At 38.5% G+C, this 11,830-nt stretch overlaps 1 protein-coding gene across 1 annotated transcript in view; it reads left to right on the plus strand.

Moving 5' to 3' along the window:
- LOC107668362 (alpha-1,3-mannosyl-glycoprotein 4-beta-N-acetylglucosaminyltransferase A-like) overlaps positions 1 to 9,179 on the plus strand; it is a gene marked incomplete at its 3' end in the record, with an annotated part of 32,911 nt that extends 23,732 nt beyond the window's left edge. The window contains exons 3-4 of the mRNA XM_016460204.1: positions 8,228 to 8,395; positions 9,039 to 9,179. Of these exons, the coding sequence (XP_016315690.1) occupies positions 8,228 to 8,395; positions 9,039 to 9,179 (309 nt within the window). The remainder of the gene's footprint in view (positions 1 to 8,227; positions 8,396 to 9,038) is intronic.
- Between the last annotated feature and the right edge of the window lie 2,651 nt (positions 9,180 to 11,830).

The following is an 11,830-nucleotide window of genomic DNA, read 5'->3' on the forward strand; positions in this document are numbered from 1 at the left end:
ATTTGAAAACCTTGTGTGAGACGTAATTTCACAAACAGCATGAGTGATTCACCGCACGCGCTCTCTCTCTTTCTCTCTCAAAAACGCGAATGGCTTCAAATCACCACACAGCGTGTCTGTCTATAAGTGAGCTGCATGCTGCACAGTTGACAGGAATTGTCACTTGCACAATCGAGGCAGTGTCACATCGTCACTAAAGTTTATAAATTTAATTACTTTTTAAATTTTTGCCAGTGTTTAAACCATTCAGTGCTCGCGCGCTCTCAAGGAGACGGCGCGCTCATGCACACTCGCAGCGCACACACATAACTCCAGGTTCACATTACTCCGTTTGCAGTGCATACGTGGTGCGTATTTTTTCAGCGCTCATGTTAACGAATTAAAGCGTTCACTGGCACTGCACACTGTTGCAGTCCATCAGTGCGTTCCAGGAGCGGTGCGTCTACAGCAGTGCAGAGATAGTTTCCGCACCGAGTCTATTGCTGCAAGCCTGAATTAAAGTAACAGCGCATTGTTTGCAGTAAATATGAACATGGATTGACACAAAAATGTAGTAATTACACCATAAATGCATATTATTATCCATCGTTTCCTCAATATTCGCGTCATTTTTGCTGCACGCAGCTACGCGCTCCTGCTGACGCGGCGAGTATAAACCAGGCTCTGCACTCGAAGAGCTGCGCAGCTCAAACGAGTCGCGCGGTTTCGTTATGCTTTCAGTTTCGTTTGCCGTTTGATGTTTCTCACATGCAACAGAAATGCAGCGCTTATGAGTTAAACAATGCGGTGGTCGCGCCAGTGCGACCGCACACAAAATTTAGTCGCACCGGCAGAAAAAAATATTGCAAAATGCGCCCATTTGGTCGCACACTGGCGCCCTGTGCAGTACAGTATTTATTTATCCTCAGTTGTTCAAATCGCGGTAATCGAATACGGTTATAGTGATAATTAAAATATGAAACCGTAACGTGGGGTGTTTTATCACGATTTATCGTCAAACCGGTAATCGTTATATCCCTACTATAAATAGTTATAAATGATAAAAAGAAGGCTTAAAAAAGATTGGTATCGGTGATCGGTTTCGGCAGATACCGCTTTCTGTGATCGGCGATCGGTGATCGGCCTCAAAAATCCTGATCGGAGCACCCCTAGTGCATATGTCACATTGCATAAGTTTAATGGGTTGCTAATGCTGTTTTCTGTTGTCAAATACAGTGATTGCTATGATGCAGATGTGTATCTGGATGGACCAGAGTGGTATACGATATTGTGCATCAAGACACATCAAATATGTTTAAGTGTAATGAAAAACATAAGGAACATCCCCATTTTAAAACCTATTTGATTAAGAGTATTTTCCTTAGAGCGTTTCATTAACATGCTGTTGGCAGGGAGGTTGACCGCATGATTGGACAATGTGTCCATTTTTTGTCTCCTAAATCAGAATCAGAAAGATGTTTATTGCCAGGTATGTTTACACATACATGGAATTTGTTTTGGTGACAGAAGATTCCACAGTAGGAACAGATTACAGTGACAAGACACAGATAATAAAACTAGAATAAGTAAATAAGAAATAATAATATACAACAAATATTTTAAAAAATACACAATATACAAGTAGACAATAGATGCCATTTTTGTGTACAGATATGTTATGTACAAATGGAAGGAAATGTAAATAAGAAGTATGGTGTTTTTAAATAAATAAATGTATAAATAGTGTGTATTACACGTTTATTGCCAAGTTAACTGTTCATGAGATGGATTGCCTGAGGGAAGAAACTGTTCTTATGCCTGGCCGTTCTGGTGCTCAGAGCTCTGTATATAGCACTGACCAGACTGCAAGAGGAAAAAGAGGAAGTGGCCTGGGTGTGAAGGGTCCAGAATGATTTTGCCAGCTCTTTTACTCACTCTGGATGAGCGCAGTTCTTGGAGAGTGGGGAGGGTTGTACCAGTGATTCGCTCAGTAGTCTGGACTATCCGCTGCAATCTTCTAAGGTCTGATTTGGTAGCTGAGCTGAACCAGACAGTTACTGAAGTGCACAGGACCGGCTCAGTGGCAGCAGAGTAGAACTGTGTGAGCAGCTCCTGTGGCAGGTTGAACTTCCTCAGCTGGCGAAGGAAATACAGCCTCTGCTGTGCGTTTTGACAATGGAGTCAATGTGAGTGTCCCACTTCAGGTCCTGAGAGATGGTGGTGCCCAGGAACCTGAATGACTCTACTGCAGCCACAGTGCTGTTCATGATGGTGAGTGAATCAACAGCTCTTAGTAAAATAAGCTTAATCAGCAGCACCAAATGGATTTTAAAAGTAGGTTGGGACTTTTGTATACGTCTATATTATACACAGAGAGGTTAGAAGTGCCTTGAAACACAATGTGTTTAATCACCGAAATTCAGAGAATGTGCACACACACTTTGGCCCATCCATCACATGCACTTTCTATATGTACATCTGGGTAGAGGCCTGAGAGGCAGGAATGGAGGGGCAAGGGAAAAGATAACAAGATTACTGGGATGTGCAACAGTTTATGTGCTAATCCATTTAAAGTGGCTGCAGTCTGTCAGGATATTGAATGGGCTTTCTGTGGTTGAGACAGACACTAGGGTAATGGTGATTTGAGGGCTGACTGTCCTTCATGGCTGGTTGGTAGATCCTTGAAAAATTAGCTATAATCTGATGCTGGCCTGATTGCAGTAAGCAGTAAAAAAGAAAAGTCATCTATACTAGTGGTTGTCAACCAAGAGGCCCGGTCCCATTAGGGGGCCGCGGGCCGCATTAAAAAGTGTTTAAATCAAACAATTGTTATTAATATATTAATATTTCTATCTTTATTTTCTATATTTAAAAATAAAATGCTAGAAAAAGTCAAGAAACAAACTAAAATCATTTTTATATGTATTTTTTCCCTTCTCAGTGACTATTGTTTTTATTGTAGAAAATAAAGTTCTGGAAATTACATGAAATTTGGTTAATTAATTAAATATATTAAATGTCCCAGCTTCTGTTAATAAAAAAGCAGCTTTGTCTTAATTACAGCAGAATGACCAAAATATCATATCTATGAGTCCAATATTTTGGCAGACTTGTACAATAATTTGTAATGTAAAAGCTTTAGTCTGCCTGAAATCATACCAGTCTGTTTTTGTGATTCGGACTAACAGACTTGTAATGTGGTTATAGCTCAGTCTCATCCATCATACAAGATATTCACGTTATTAAACTGTAAGACTTGTTTAAATTGAGTTGGCTAGCTTCATTTGTCGTTCTTCAGGATGATGAAGTTGCTAAATACCGCAGAGGCATTGATATGTAAACACAGGCAGTAAAGTGCTCAGGTTATGACGTCAATATCATGAAAATTTCCAAAAGGAGCTGTTTTTGCTGTATGAATGGTCTGAGTGTACTGAGAAGGGAGCTTTGGGTTGAGAAAGTGAGACTATTCAAAAGTTTGAAGTCAGTAGATGTTTTTTTTTATGTTTTTGAAAGACGTTCTGCCTTGTGCTCACCAAAGCTGCATTTATTTAATCAAACATACAGTAAAAACAGTAATATTGTGAAATATTAAAAACCATTTTGCTACGTAACATTTTTGTGTAAACCAAATTTTTCCCCTCCAGGATTCTTTGATTAAACAAAGTTCAAAGGAACAGCATTTATGTGAAATGGAAATCTTTTGTAACATTATGAATGACTTTTTGATCAGTTTAATTGCTGAATAAAAGTATTAATTTCTATTAAGTATTAAGTATTAAAAAAATACTGGCACCAATCTTGTGAATCGTAGTCTATGTCTACGTTGTATATTTAACCATTTACTTTAAAAGACCACAGAAAATCAGTTTTCTCCACTGACTTACTGAGAACCAAATGTAGCTCAGTGTACATAGATCGGTGTTTTGAAATGAGTTCAGTATGTGTGTTCTTTTTTTGAGCCAAAACACCTTTCTCATCCTGTGTGCTGTGTAAAGCCCTTAAGGATGGCAGCAGATGCATGTGTACACATCCATTCTTTCTTGTACATTATTCAGCCCTCAACAAACTCTCAGCCCAGGGCTGCAGCTGATCTGCTAACAAGCGTGTAATTTGATGCTCTTGTTATTGTTGGATAGAGTGCCTTTACTCTCCAACATACTATAGTCATTATCTTTGGGAATGTGAGAGTTTCCCTATAGTATTGGCTGATTGCCTGCCCAAACCACAGAGGAGTTCAGTAACAGTTCAGCGTGATCAGTAATATAGTATTGAGCACAGTGAACTGTTGTGACCCCATGTGGCTTTAGATGGTTTTATTTTGATGTATAGTATTACCACATGCATGCATTAATCTGCTTGTACAGATCTACTACTCAGAACTGGTTTACCAAGCAACTATGTTCCTGCACTTTGTGCAGTCTGTCAGGATATTGAATGGGCTTTCTGTGGTTGAGACAGACACTAGGGTAATGGTGATTTGAGGGCTGACTGTCCTTCATGGCTGGTTGGTAGATCCTTGAAAAATTAGCTATAATCTGATGCTGGCCTGATTGCAGTAAAAAACTTATTAGAAAAGTCATCTATACTAGTGGTTGTCAACCAAGAGGCCCGGTCCCATTAGGGGGCCGCAGGACGACTTAAAAAGTGTTTAAATCAAACAATTGTTATTAATATATTAATATTTCTATCTTTATTTTCTATATTTAAAAATAAAATGCTAGAAAAAGTCAAGAAACAAACTAAAATCATTTTTATATGTATTTTTTCCCTTCTCAGTGACTATTGTTTTTATTGTAGAAAATAAAGTTCTGGAAATTACATGAAATTTGGTTAATTAATTAAATATATTAAATGTCCCAGCTTCTGTTAATAAAAAAGCAGCTTTGTCTTAATTACAGCAGAATGACCAAAATATCATATCTATGAGTCCAATATTTTGGCAGACTTGTACAATAATTTGTAATGTAAAAGCTTTAGTCTGCCTGAAATCATACCAGTCTGTTTTTGTGATTCGGACTAACAGACTTGTAATGTGGTTATAGCTCAGTCTCATCCATCATACAAGATATTCACGTTATTAAACTGTAAGACTTGTTTAAATTGAGTTGGCTAGCTTCATTTGTCGTTCTTCAGGATGATGAAGTTGCTAAATACCGCAGAGGCATTGATATGTAAACACAGGCAGTAAAGTGCTCAGGTTATGACGTCAATATCATGAAAATTTCCAAAAGGAGCTGTTTTTGCTGTATGAATGGTCTGAGTGTACTGAGAAGGGAGCTTTGGGTTGAGAAAGTGAGACTATTCAAAAGTTTGAAGTCAGTAGATGTTTTTTTTTATGTTTTTGAAAGACGTTCTGCCTTGTGCTCACCAAAGCTGCATTTATTTAATCAAACATACAGTAAAAACAGTAATATTGTGAAATATTAAAAACCATTTTGCTACGTAACATTTTTGTGTAAACCAAATTTTTCCCCTCCAGGATTCTTTGATTAAACAAAGTTCAAAGGAACAGCATTTATGTGAAATGGAAATCTTTTGTAACATTATGAATGACTTTTTGATCAGTTTAATTGCTGAATAAAAGTATTAATTTCTATTAAGTATTAAGTATTAAAAAAATACTGGCACCAATCTTGTGAATCGTAGTCTATGTCTACGTTGTATATTTAACCATTTACTTTAAAAGACCACAGAAAATCAGTTTTCTCCACTGACTTACTGAGAACCAAATGTAGCTCAGTGTACATAGATCGGTGTTTTGAAATGAGTTCAGTATGTGTGTTCTTTTTTTGAGCCAAAACACCTTTCTCATCCTGTGTGCTGTGTAAAGCCCTTAAGGATGGCAGCAGATGCATGTGTACACATCCATTCTTTCTTGTACATTATTCAGCCCTCAACAAACTCTCAGCCCAGGGCTGCAGCTGATCTGCTAACAAGCGTGTAATTTGATGCTCTTGTTATTGTTGGATAGAGTGCCTTTACTCTCCAACATACTATAGTCATTATCTTTGGGAATGTGAGAGTTTCCCTATAGTATTGGCTGATTGCCTGCCCAAACCACAGAGGAGTTCAGTAACAGTTCAGCGTGATCAGTAATATAGTATTGAGCACAGTGAACTGTTGTGACCCCATGTGGCTTTAGATGGTTTTATTTTGATGTATAGTATTACCACATGCATGCATTAATCTGCTTGTACAGATCTACTACTCAGAACTGGTTTACCAAGCAACTATGTTCCTGCACTTTGTACTAGGGATGTCCTGATCAGGTTTTTTGCGCCCCTGATCCAATTGGTTAGAGTGCAAAAAGTATTTTAAGAGTTAGCATTGCCAAAAGAGCCCACAGTTAAAGAAACCCCCATTTAAATCGAATTATAAAGGGAAGGGAAGATACCCGAAATGCAAGCCAAGAACACAGGATGTAACCCCTGCACTACTGTAGCTGAAGGGGAAACTGAAATGCTGAGATGCTGGATCCTTACAAAACCCCCTCCGTGGTAAGATGAAGAGCTTGCTGGGAATGTAGAAGCTTAGGATAAAAGAGAGGTCAAGAGGAAACCTGTGAGAGACTTGCTGAGGTCGAACAAGCTGTCATAGCAGAAGTTCAAAGCGATCAGCTCCCATCTGTATGAAGAGAGTCTGACATTTCTACGCAGACACAAATTGATGTTCTTGTGGCAAATTGGACATGAAAATCCTCACAGAAATTGAACCATGAGCTTTTGGATCTGCAAAAGAAAATCAAAGTTGATTGACCGAAAAGGTTTTGCTTCAGTCAGATACAAACCACCAGCACAGACTCCATTGCATGTAGACCAAAACATTGAGCTTCATGAAGCTCTGAGACCTGTTGAAATGCAAGGTCTTGTTTCAGGGTGAGGTCTGACTCACAGCACGTTGAGTCTGCAAATAAAAGGTGGTGTGACCCAAAGCTAATCTGCTCTAGCAGAGGGCACTTCCCACTGACACTGCCTCAGACCGCATTCTATCTCTCTCTCGATTCTTCTCTCGCTCCTCGTCATGCTGAGCAGCAGAAAGATAACCTTCCTGGAACCCCATCTCTTGGAAACTTTGATGCAATCAAGAAAAGGCTGACAGGTCTGGTTCCTGAAAATAACGCTTTTGCTGACTTTACATGATGGACAGTTGTACTGCAGTTTCTTAATGTTTACGAGGTTATTTTTGAATAGCCCCAAACTTATGACAATCTCATGTTAATGTTTGTTGATCTGTTTTTCTAGATTAGCAGCATTGTTATGCAAAACACCTAATATTCTAAAGGACCCATTTAGTCATGACAGAATTGTTGTAAATTTTTGTCATTTGGCAATTGGATTTTCATCTTACATTTACACGATCTTGAAAAGTGATGCAGCTTTTTATGCAAAATAGCCTACTTCTTAATTTTTTAATAGTAAGCAAAATCAATTTTATGTCCAAGCAATCTTATACAGGTCTAGATATATCTGTAAAAGTTTACCCTGTGGGTAAGATGTGTCACTGGTTTAACTAATAGTGCCTCCAAATACAGGAAGTACTGTTGCAAACACTATTATAAATTGTTTCACTAATCAGTACATCCAGATATTTTGAATAGTCAACCTGGTCTTGGCTGGTATATGAAAAGGAAATTTCGAATAAAAGCTGGAATAGGGTTGTGCATTTGTTTGTTTGTTTGTGTGTTGTTGTCTCTCTGTCTCTCTCGCTCTCATTTGTGTTCATATTTTTATTTGTATGTAAATGTAAGTTGTTCACATATTCTCCAATGATTTGACTTACTTATGTCATCTTACCGCTGATGTTGGTTAAGTATTGTCATTTGACAATCACTTTTTTTTCATTATTACAAAAATATTTTTAGTTGATTGCAAACATCATGAAATATAATTAATATTTAGTATTAATTGTACCTCTCATTTTTGCTTGCCTAGCAGTGTTATTTAGTGTTATTCATATTATTTTCATATTTTCAGTTTTCATTTTCATTTTAGTAATTTGTTATTTGCATTTGTCATTTTTATTATTTTTTTTATATTTCCATTTAACTAAAATTATTTTATTTAGGTTTTAGGTTGAGTAATTTTTACAGTTCAAATTAAACTTATTTCAGTTACCGTGGCAACATTTCTATTTTTTGTTTTTCATGTTATAGCCTACTTTTTAAATTACTTACATGAATCATGCACTGCATGATTCTGGCCTCACGTTATGCCTGTCTCTCTGTCCACCCCTCCTCTTCTCTCTGTAGAAAAGTTGGTAGCCTATCAGAGGGAGTTTCATGCCCTGAGGGAGCGTCTGCGTGTGGCGGAGCACCGAACCCTCCAGCGCTCCTCTGAGCTCAACGCCATCCTCGAGCAGTTCAGACATGCCATTGCAGAGACCAACGGCAGCAAAGATGCTCTCTCCAACTTCTCAGGTTACTGGACGTTAACGTGGATGTACACAAAAGAGTTGTGTGTGTCATTGTCACTATTATTATCTGTCATGCAGTGAACTGGATGACAATTTCCACAAATTAGTGGGAACAAATATATCCTTTGTATAGCTGCTTGCTGTTTTCTAATTAGCAAGCAGTTTTTTTTTTACCTACAAGTTATTAAAGAGTGCAGCAGTGCCTGTTCACTTTTTCACTTGCCTTGGTTCCGGAAGAATTTTTCCTATTCATTTTTTCTCATAGGGATTAAAAAAAAAGTTCTAAGCCTTGAACCAAAGCAACCCAACTATGAGGTGAATTATAACATTCAAAGCTTTGAATCAAAAAATATTTGAAAATCAGACAAAAAGGCAAAGCCACACATACACCCCAAGCCAAACATTAATTTAGAGCAAATATTGATGCTTAAGTTTCCAAGGAACAGCTGTCCTAGACTTGATAATGCAGTTGTGCCTGGTGTGTTGTTTGATTTGAATTTTTGGAAAACGTATTTAAACTGCTCTCACCTGCTTCTAAGTACTGAGGATCAATAAGTGTTTTAAAGAATTTTGTTATTGTATTTTTTTTTCTTTTTACATAGTTTATGTATATTGTAACAATGCTGAAGTACCCTGGTTTCTTACAGATGAGACACAGAAGTTGTTGAAGGAGTTGGCTCACAGGAAGCCCCTCCAGGTGCCAAATATCTACCACCATCTGCCTCACTTGCTAAACAATGAAGGCAGCCTGCACCCTGCTGTACAGGTGGGCCAGGGACGTACCGGAGGTGAGCCAAACAACGTACTATTTATCAGCATTTTAAGCTATCACAGTAGATCATTATCAAACATCTGATAAACTGACTGAAATATCACTCTTTTCAATCCAGAACTGAAGTTCAAATGTCCTTTGATTATGACCGAACTATCATTGATTGATGAAAGGTGCTACTTTTCACTGTGCTTTGGCCAAGTTCACTAGACAATTGCAAATCACTGTTATGGCCTTGTTAAGACTCAGAGCTGTCATGTGAGGTTTGTTTTTCACCCTCCATTTCTCACATTTTCACCCAAACAGCGGGGTGTTGCTGTCTGCCTCATCCGTGCTTGTCATATTGTGTTACATGCCTGTTATCCACGGGCTGTTACAAGCCCGGTCAGTGTGTCGGAGATGAAGCTGCAGCCAGTGGCCCTGAGTGGAGGCCCAGAGACCTTTTGTCCCTCCTTCACACACCCACAACAGGCCTATCAGATTGTCATTAGAGGAATCAAGCCCTCCTGGGTTCAGCGAGGGTTATGGAGAGGATAGTTATGGGACATGAACGTATGGGAACATAAGGGTGGAAGCCGCAGGGATAGGAACCACTTACCAACATTGTTTTAGGGGGTGGTGCAGTTGTGAAATCTTTTAACTATAATAATGCATTTTTTGTTTTAAAATCAAAGCAGCAACCTAGAGTACTAGAGTTCTTTATGATATCATATCATTATTGTTTATCCTAAAAGTAAGAAAAATATTTGTAAAATCGGACAGAAAGTTAAGGGTACGTGAAAAATAGCCGTTTATTTATTTAGCTACCATATTGTCCGATATGAGGCATTTAACTGCTCACACACTCATTTCTACCTGTTTTTACATTTTGAACATCATTGAACATTATATATTCATTTTCTCCTTCCTTTGAGTTGTTGAGCCTATTTGTTTTCTTTCTTAACTATGCACTATTATGTGGTTAGTTGCATTTTGCATAGTTTTTTTTTCTTCTCCTGCTTCCTGCAACCCTACCATTAATTATAAATTGAGTTTTCAAAACATAAGTAAATTGGAACTGGACCGGAAACTGGCAATTTTGTAAATGGACAACAGTTGTGATTTTCCAGCTCAACAGATGAACAAACACTGGGCAAAATATATAAATATGTACATTAATTTACTCTTCCCTTCATTTGGTTTTCTATTCGATCTCTGCATGAATATGTGGTTAGTTGCATTTTGCATTTTCATTTTCTTCCCCTTCCACAGCCGGTGCAGATGTACAATGATGTGCAACACATTTTTGGGTCACACCCCACCAATTAAAAACTACTGCATTACAATACCGCAGAATACCTCAAAGAAACTGTCTGAAGGAAGTGAGATTGAGTAAGAAGGTAATAAACGGAAATCTTGAAGTATTTCTGCAGTATTTAATGTATCCATAAGCTGACTAGAGCTAAACACAGTGGTTGTGATTGTAGGGATGTAAACAAATATTTAAGATCGGTAGACAAAAACGTAAAAGTTTAAGAATCTCTTGATTATTAATGTGCATATTGTAAAGTCAGTGTCCCCTTCAATGTCTGTAGTGGTTGCAGACCTGCTTGATTGGCTGGGCTTTTTTTCCTAGCGTAGTGACCAATCCACTGATCTGGCTAATCGACACCCTAAGCCTGGAGCTGTCGTGCTCTTTTGTGGTGAGCTCTGTTTTGTTCTTGTTTTTGTGATACATTGTACCGCACTATACTGTATCAGGCAGTATGTGGGTTAACGACAGAGTTAAGTCAACGGCTAGCTGGCTTTATTACAAGCGACATCCTATGCTGTGAAAGACTGCGGTGAATGACAACAATGACATTAGGGAATGTCAAAAATAACTTTTTTGTGTGACTGACCCCTGTCACACGAGGAGGTTGTTTTTCTGAGCATATGGGAAAAACTGAGAGAACTCGTTTTTGGAAAGCTGAAGCCCACCCATGCTCTACGCCCGCCTCCTTCAAACCCACAGACGGACCTCTCCTGCTGGCTACAGTAATCTCATCCTCCTGTTTCCAGACTGTCTGTGTGCAAGACTGCGGCCGGCTCTGGCTTGTGCCTGTGCCTGCGGTCCCTCTCTTCTCATTGAGATCATGGCTTAGAGGGCTATTTTTAGAGCATTAAATGGGGACATCATCTTCTGCCCAGACCCTAGAGACTGTGCACCATATCTCACGCTCAACACCACCCCCTGATCAATATAGACTCGGGTTTGCAAACAGTCGCTTGTTAAGAGGCCATGGAGAACTAAAATATTCATGACAACTGTATGAATGTTAACTAATGGTCTAATAAGCATTATACAAGCCAATGACAAAAAATGAAGAAAAGGAAAAAGGTTTTGAAAAATATTTATACCATTCAAGTTTAAATTTAATGACTAATTTTTTTTCTGATGTAAGCATCAAAACAATGGCCTACCATATTGCAACGCATCAAAGAAGTCAATCCAACACAGTCAAGAATAACTTAAAGAGGTTCCCACCGTTTAGTAAACCGTGAACTAGCTTTGGCTCTTCCTGCTGACTTGAATGGTGATGCTTCCCGTTTGTCAGTTGATGAGCTTTCATTTTTAACCAGAAATGTTCACGCTGCTTTTCTGATGTTCTGAAGTTTTCCGTGTCTTTTTCCCGTGTCACTTGAAAT

Source organism: Sinocyclocheilus anshuiensis, unplaced genomic scaffold (genome assembly GCF_001515605.1).
Source record: "Sinocyclocheilus anshuiensis isolate Anshui unplaced genomic scaffold, SAMN03320099.WGS_v1.1 scaffold1237, whole genome shotgun sequence".
NCBI lineage: Eukaryota > Metazoa > Chordata > Actinopteri > Cypriniformes > Cyprinidae > Sinocyclocheilus > Sinocyclocheilus anshuiensis.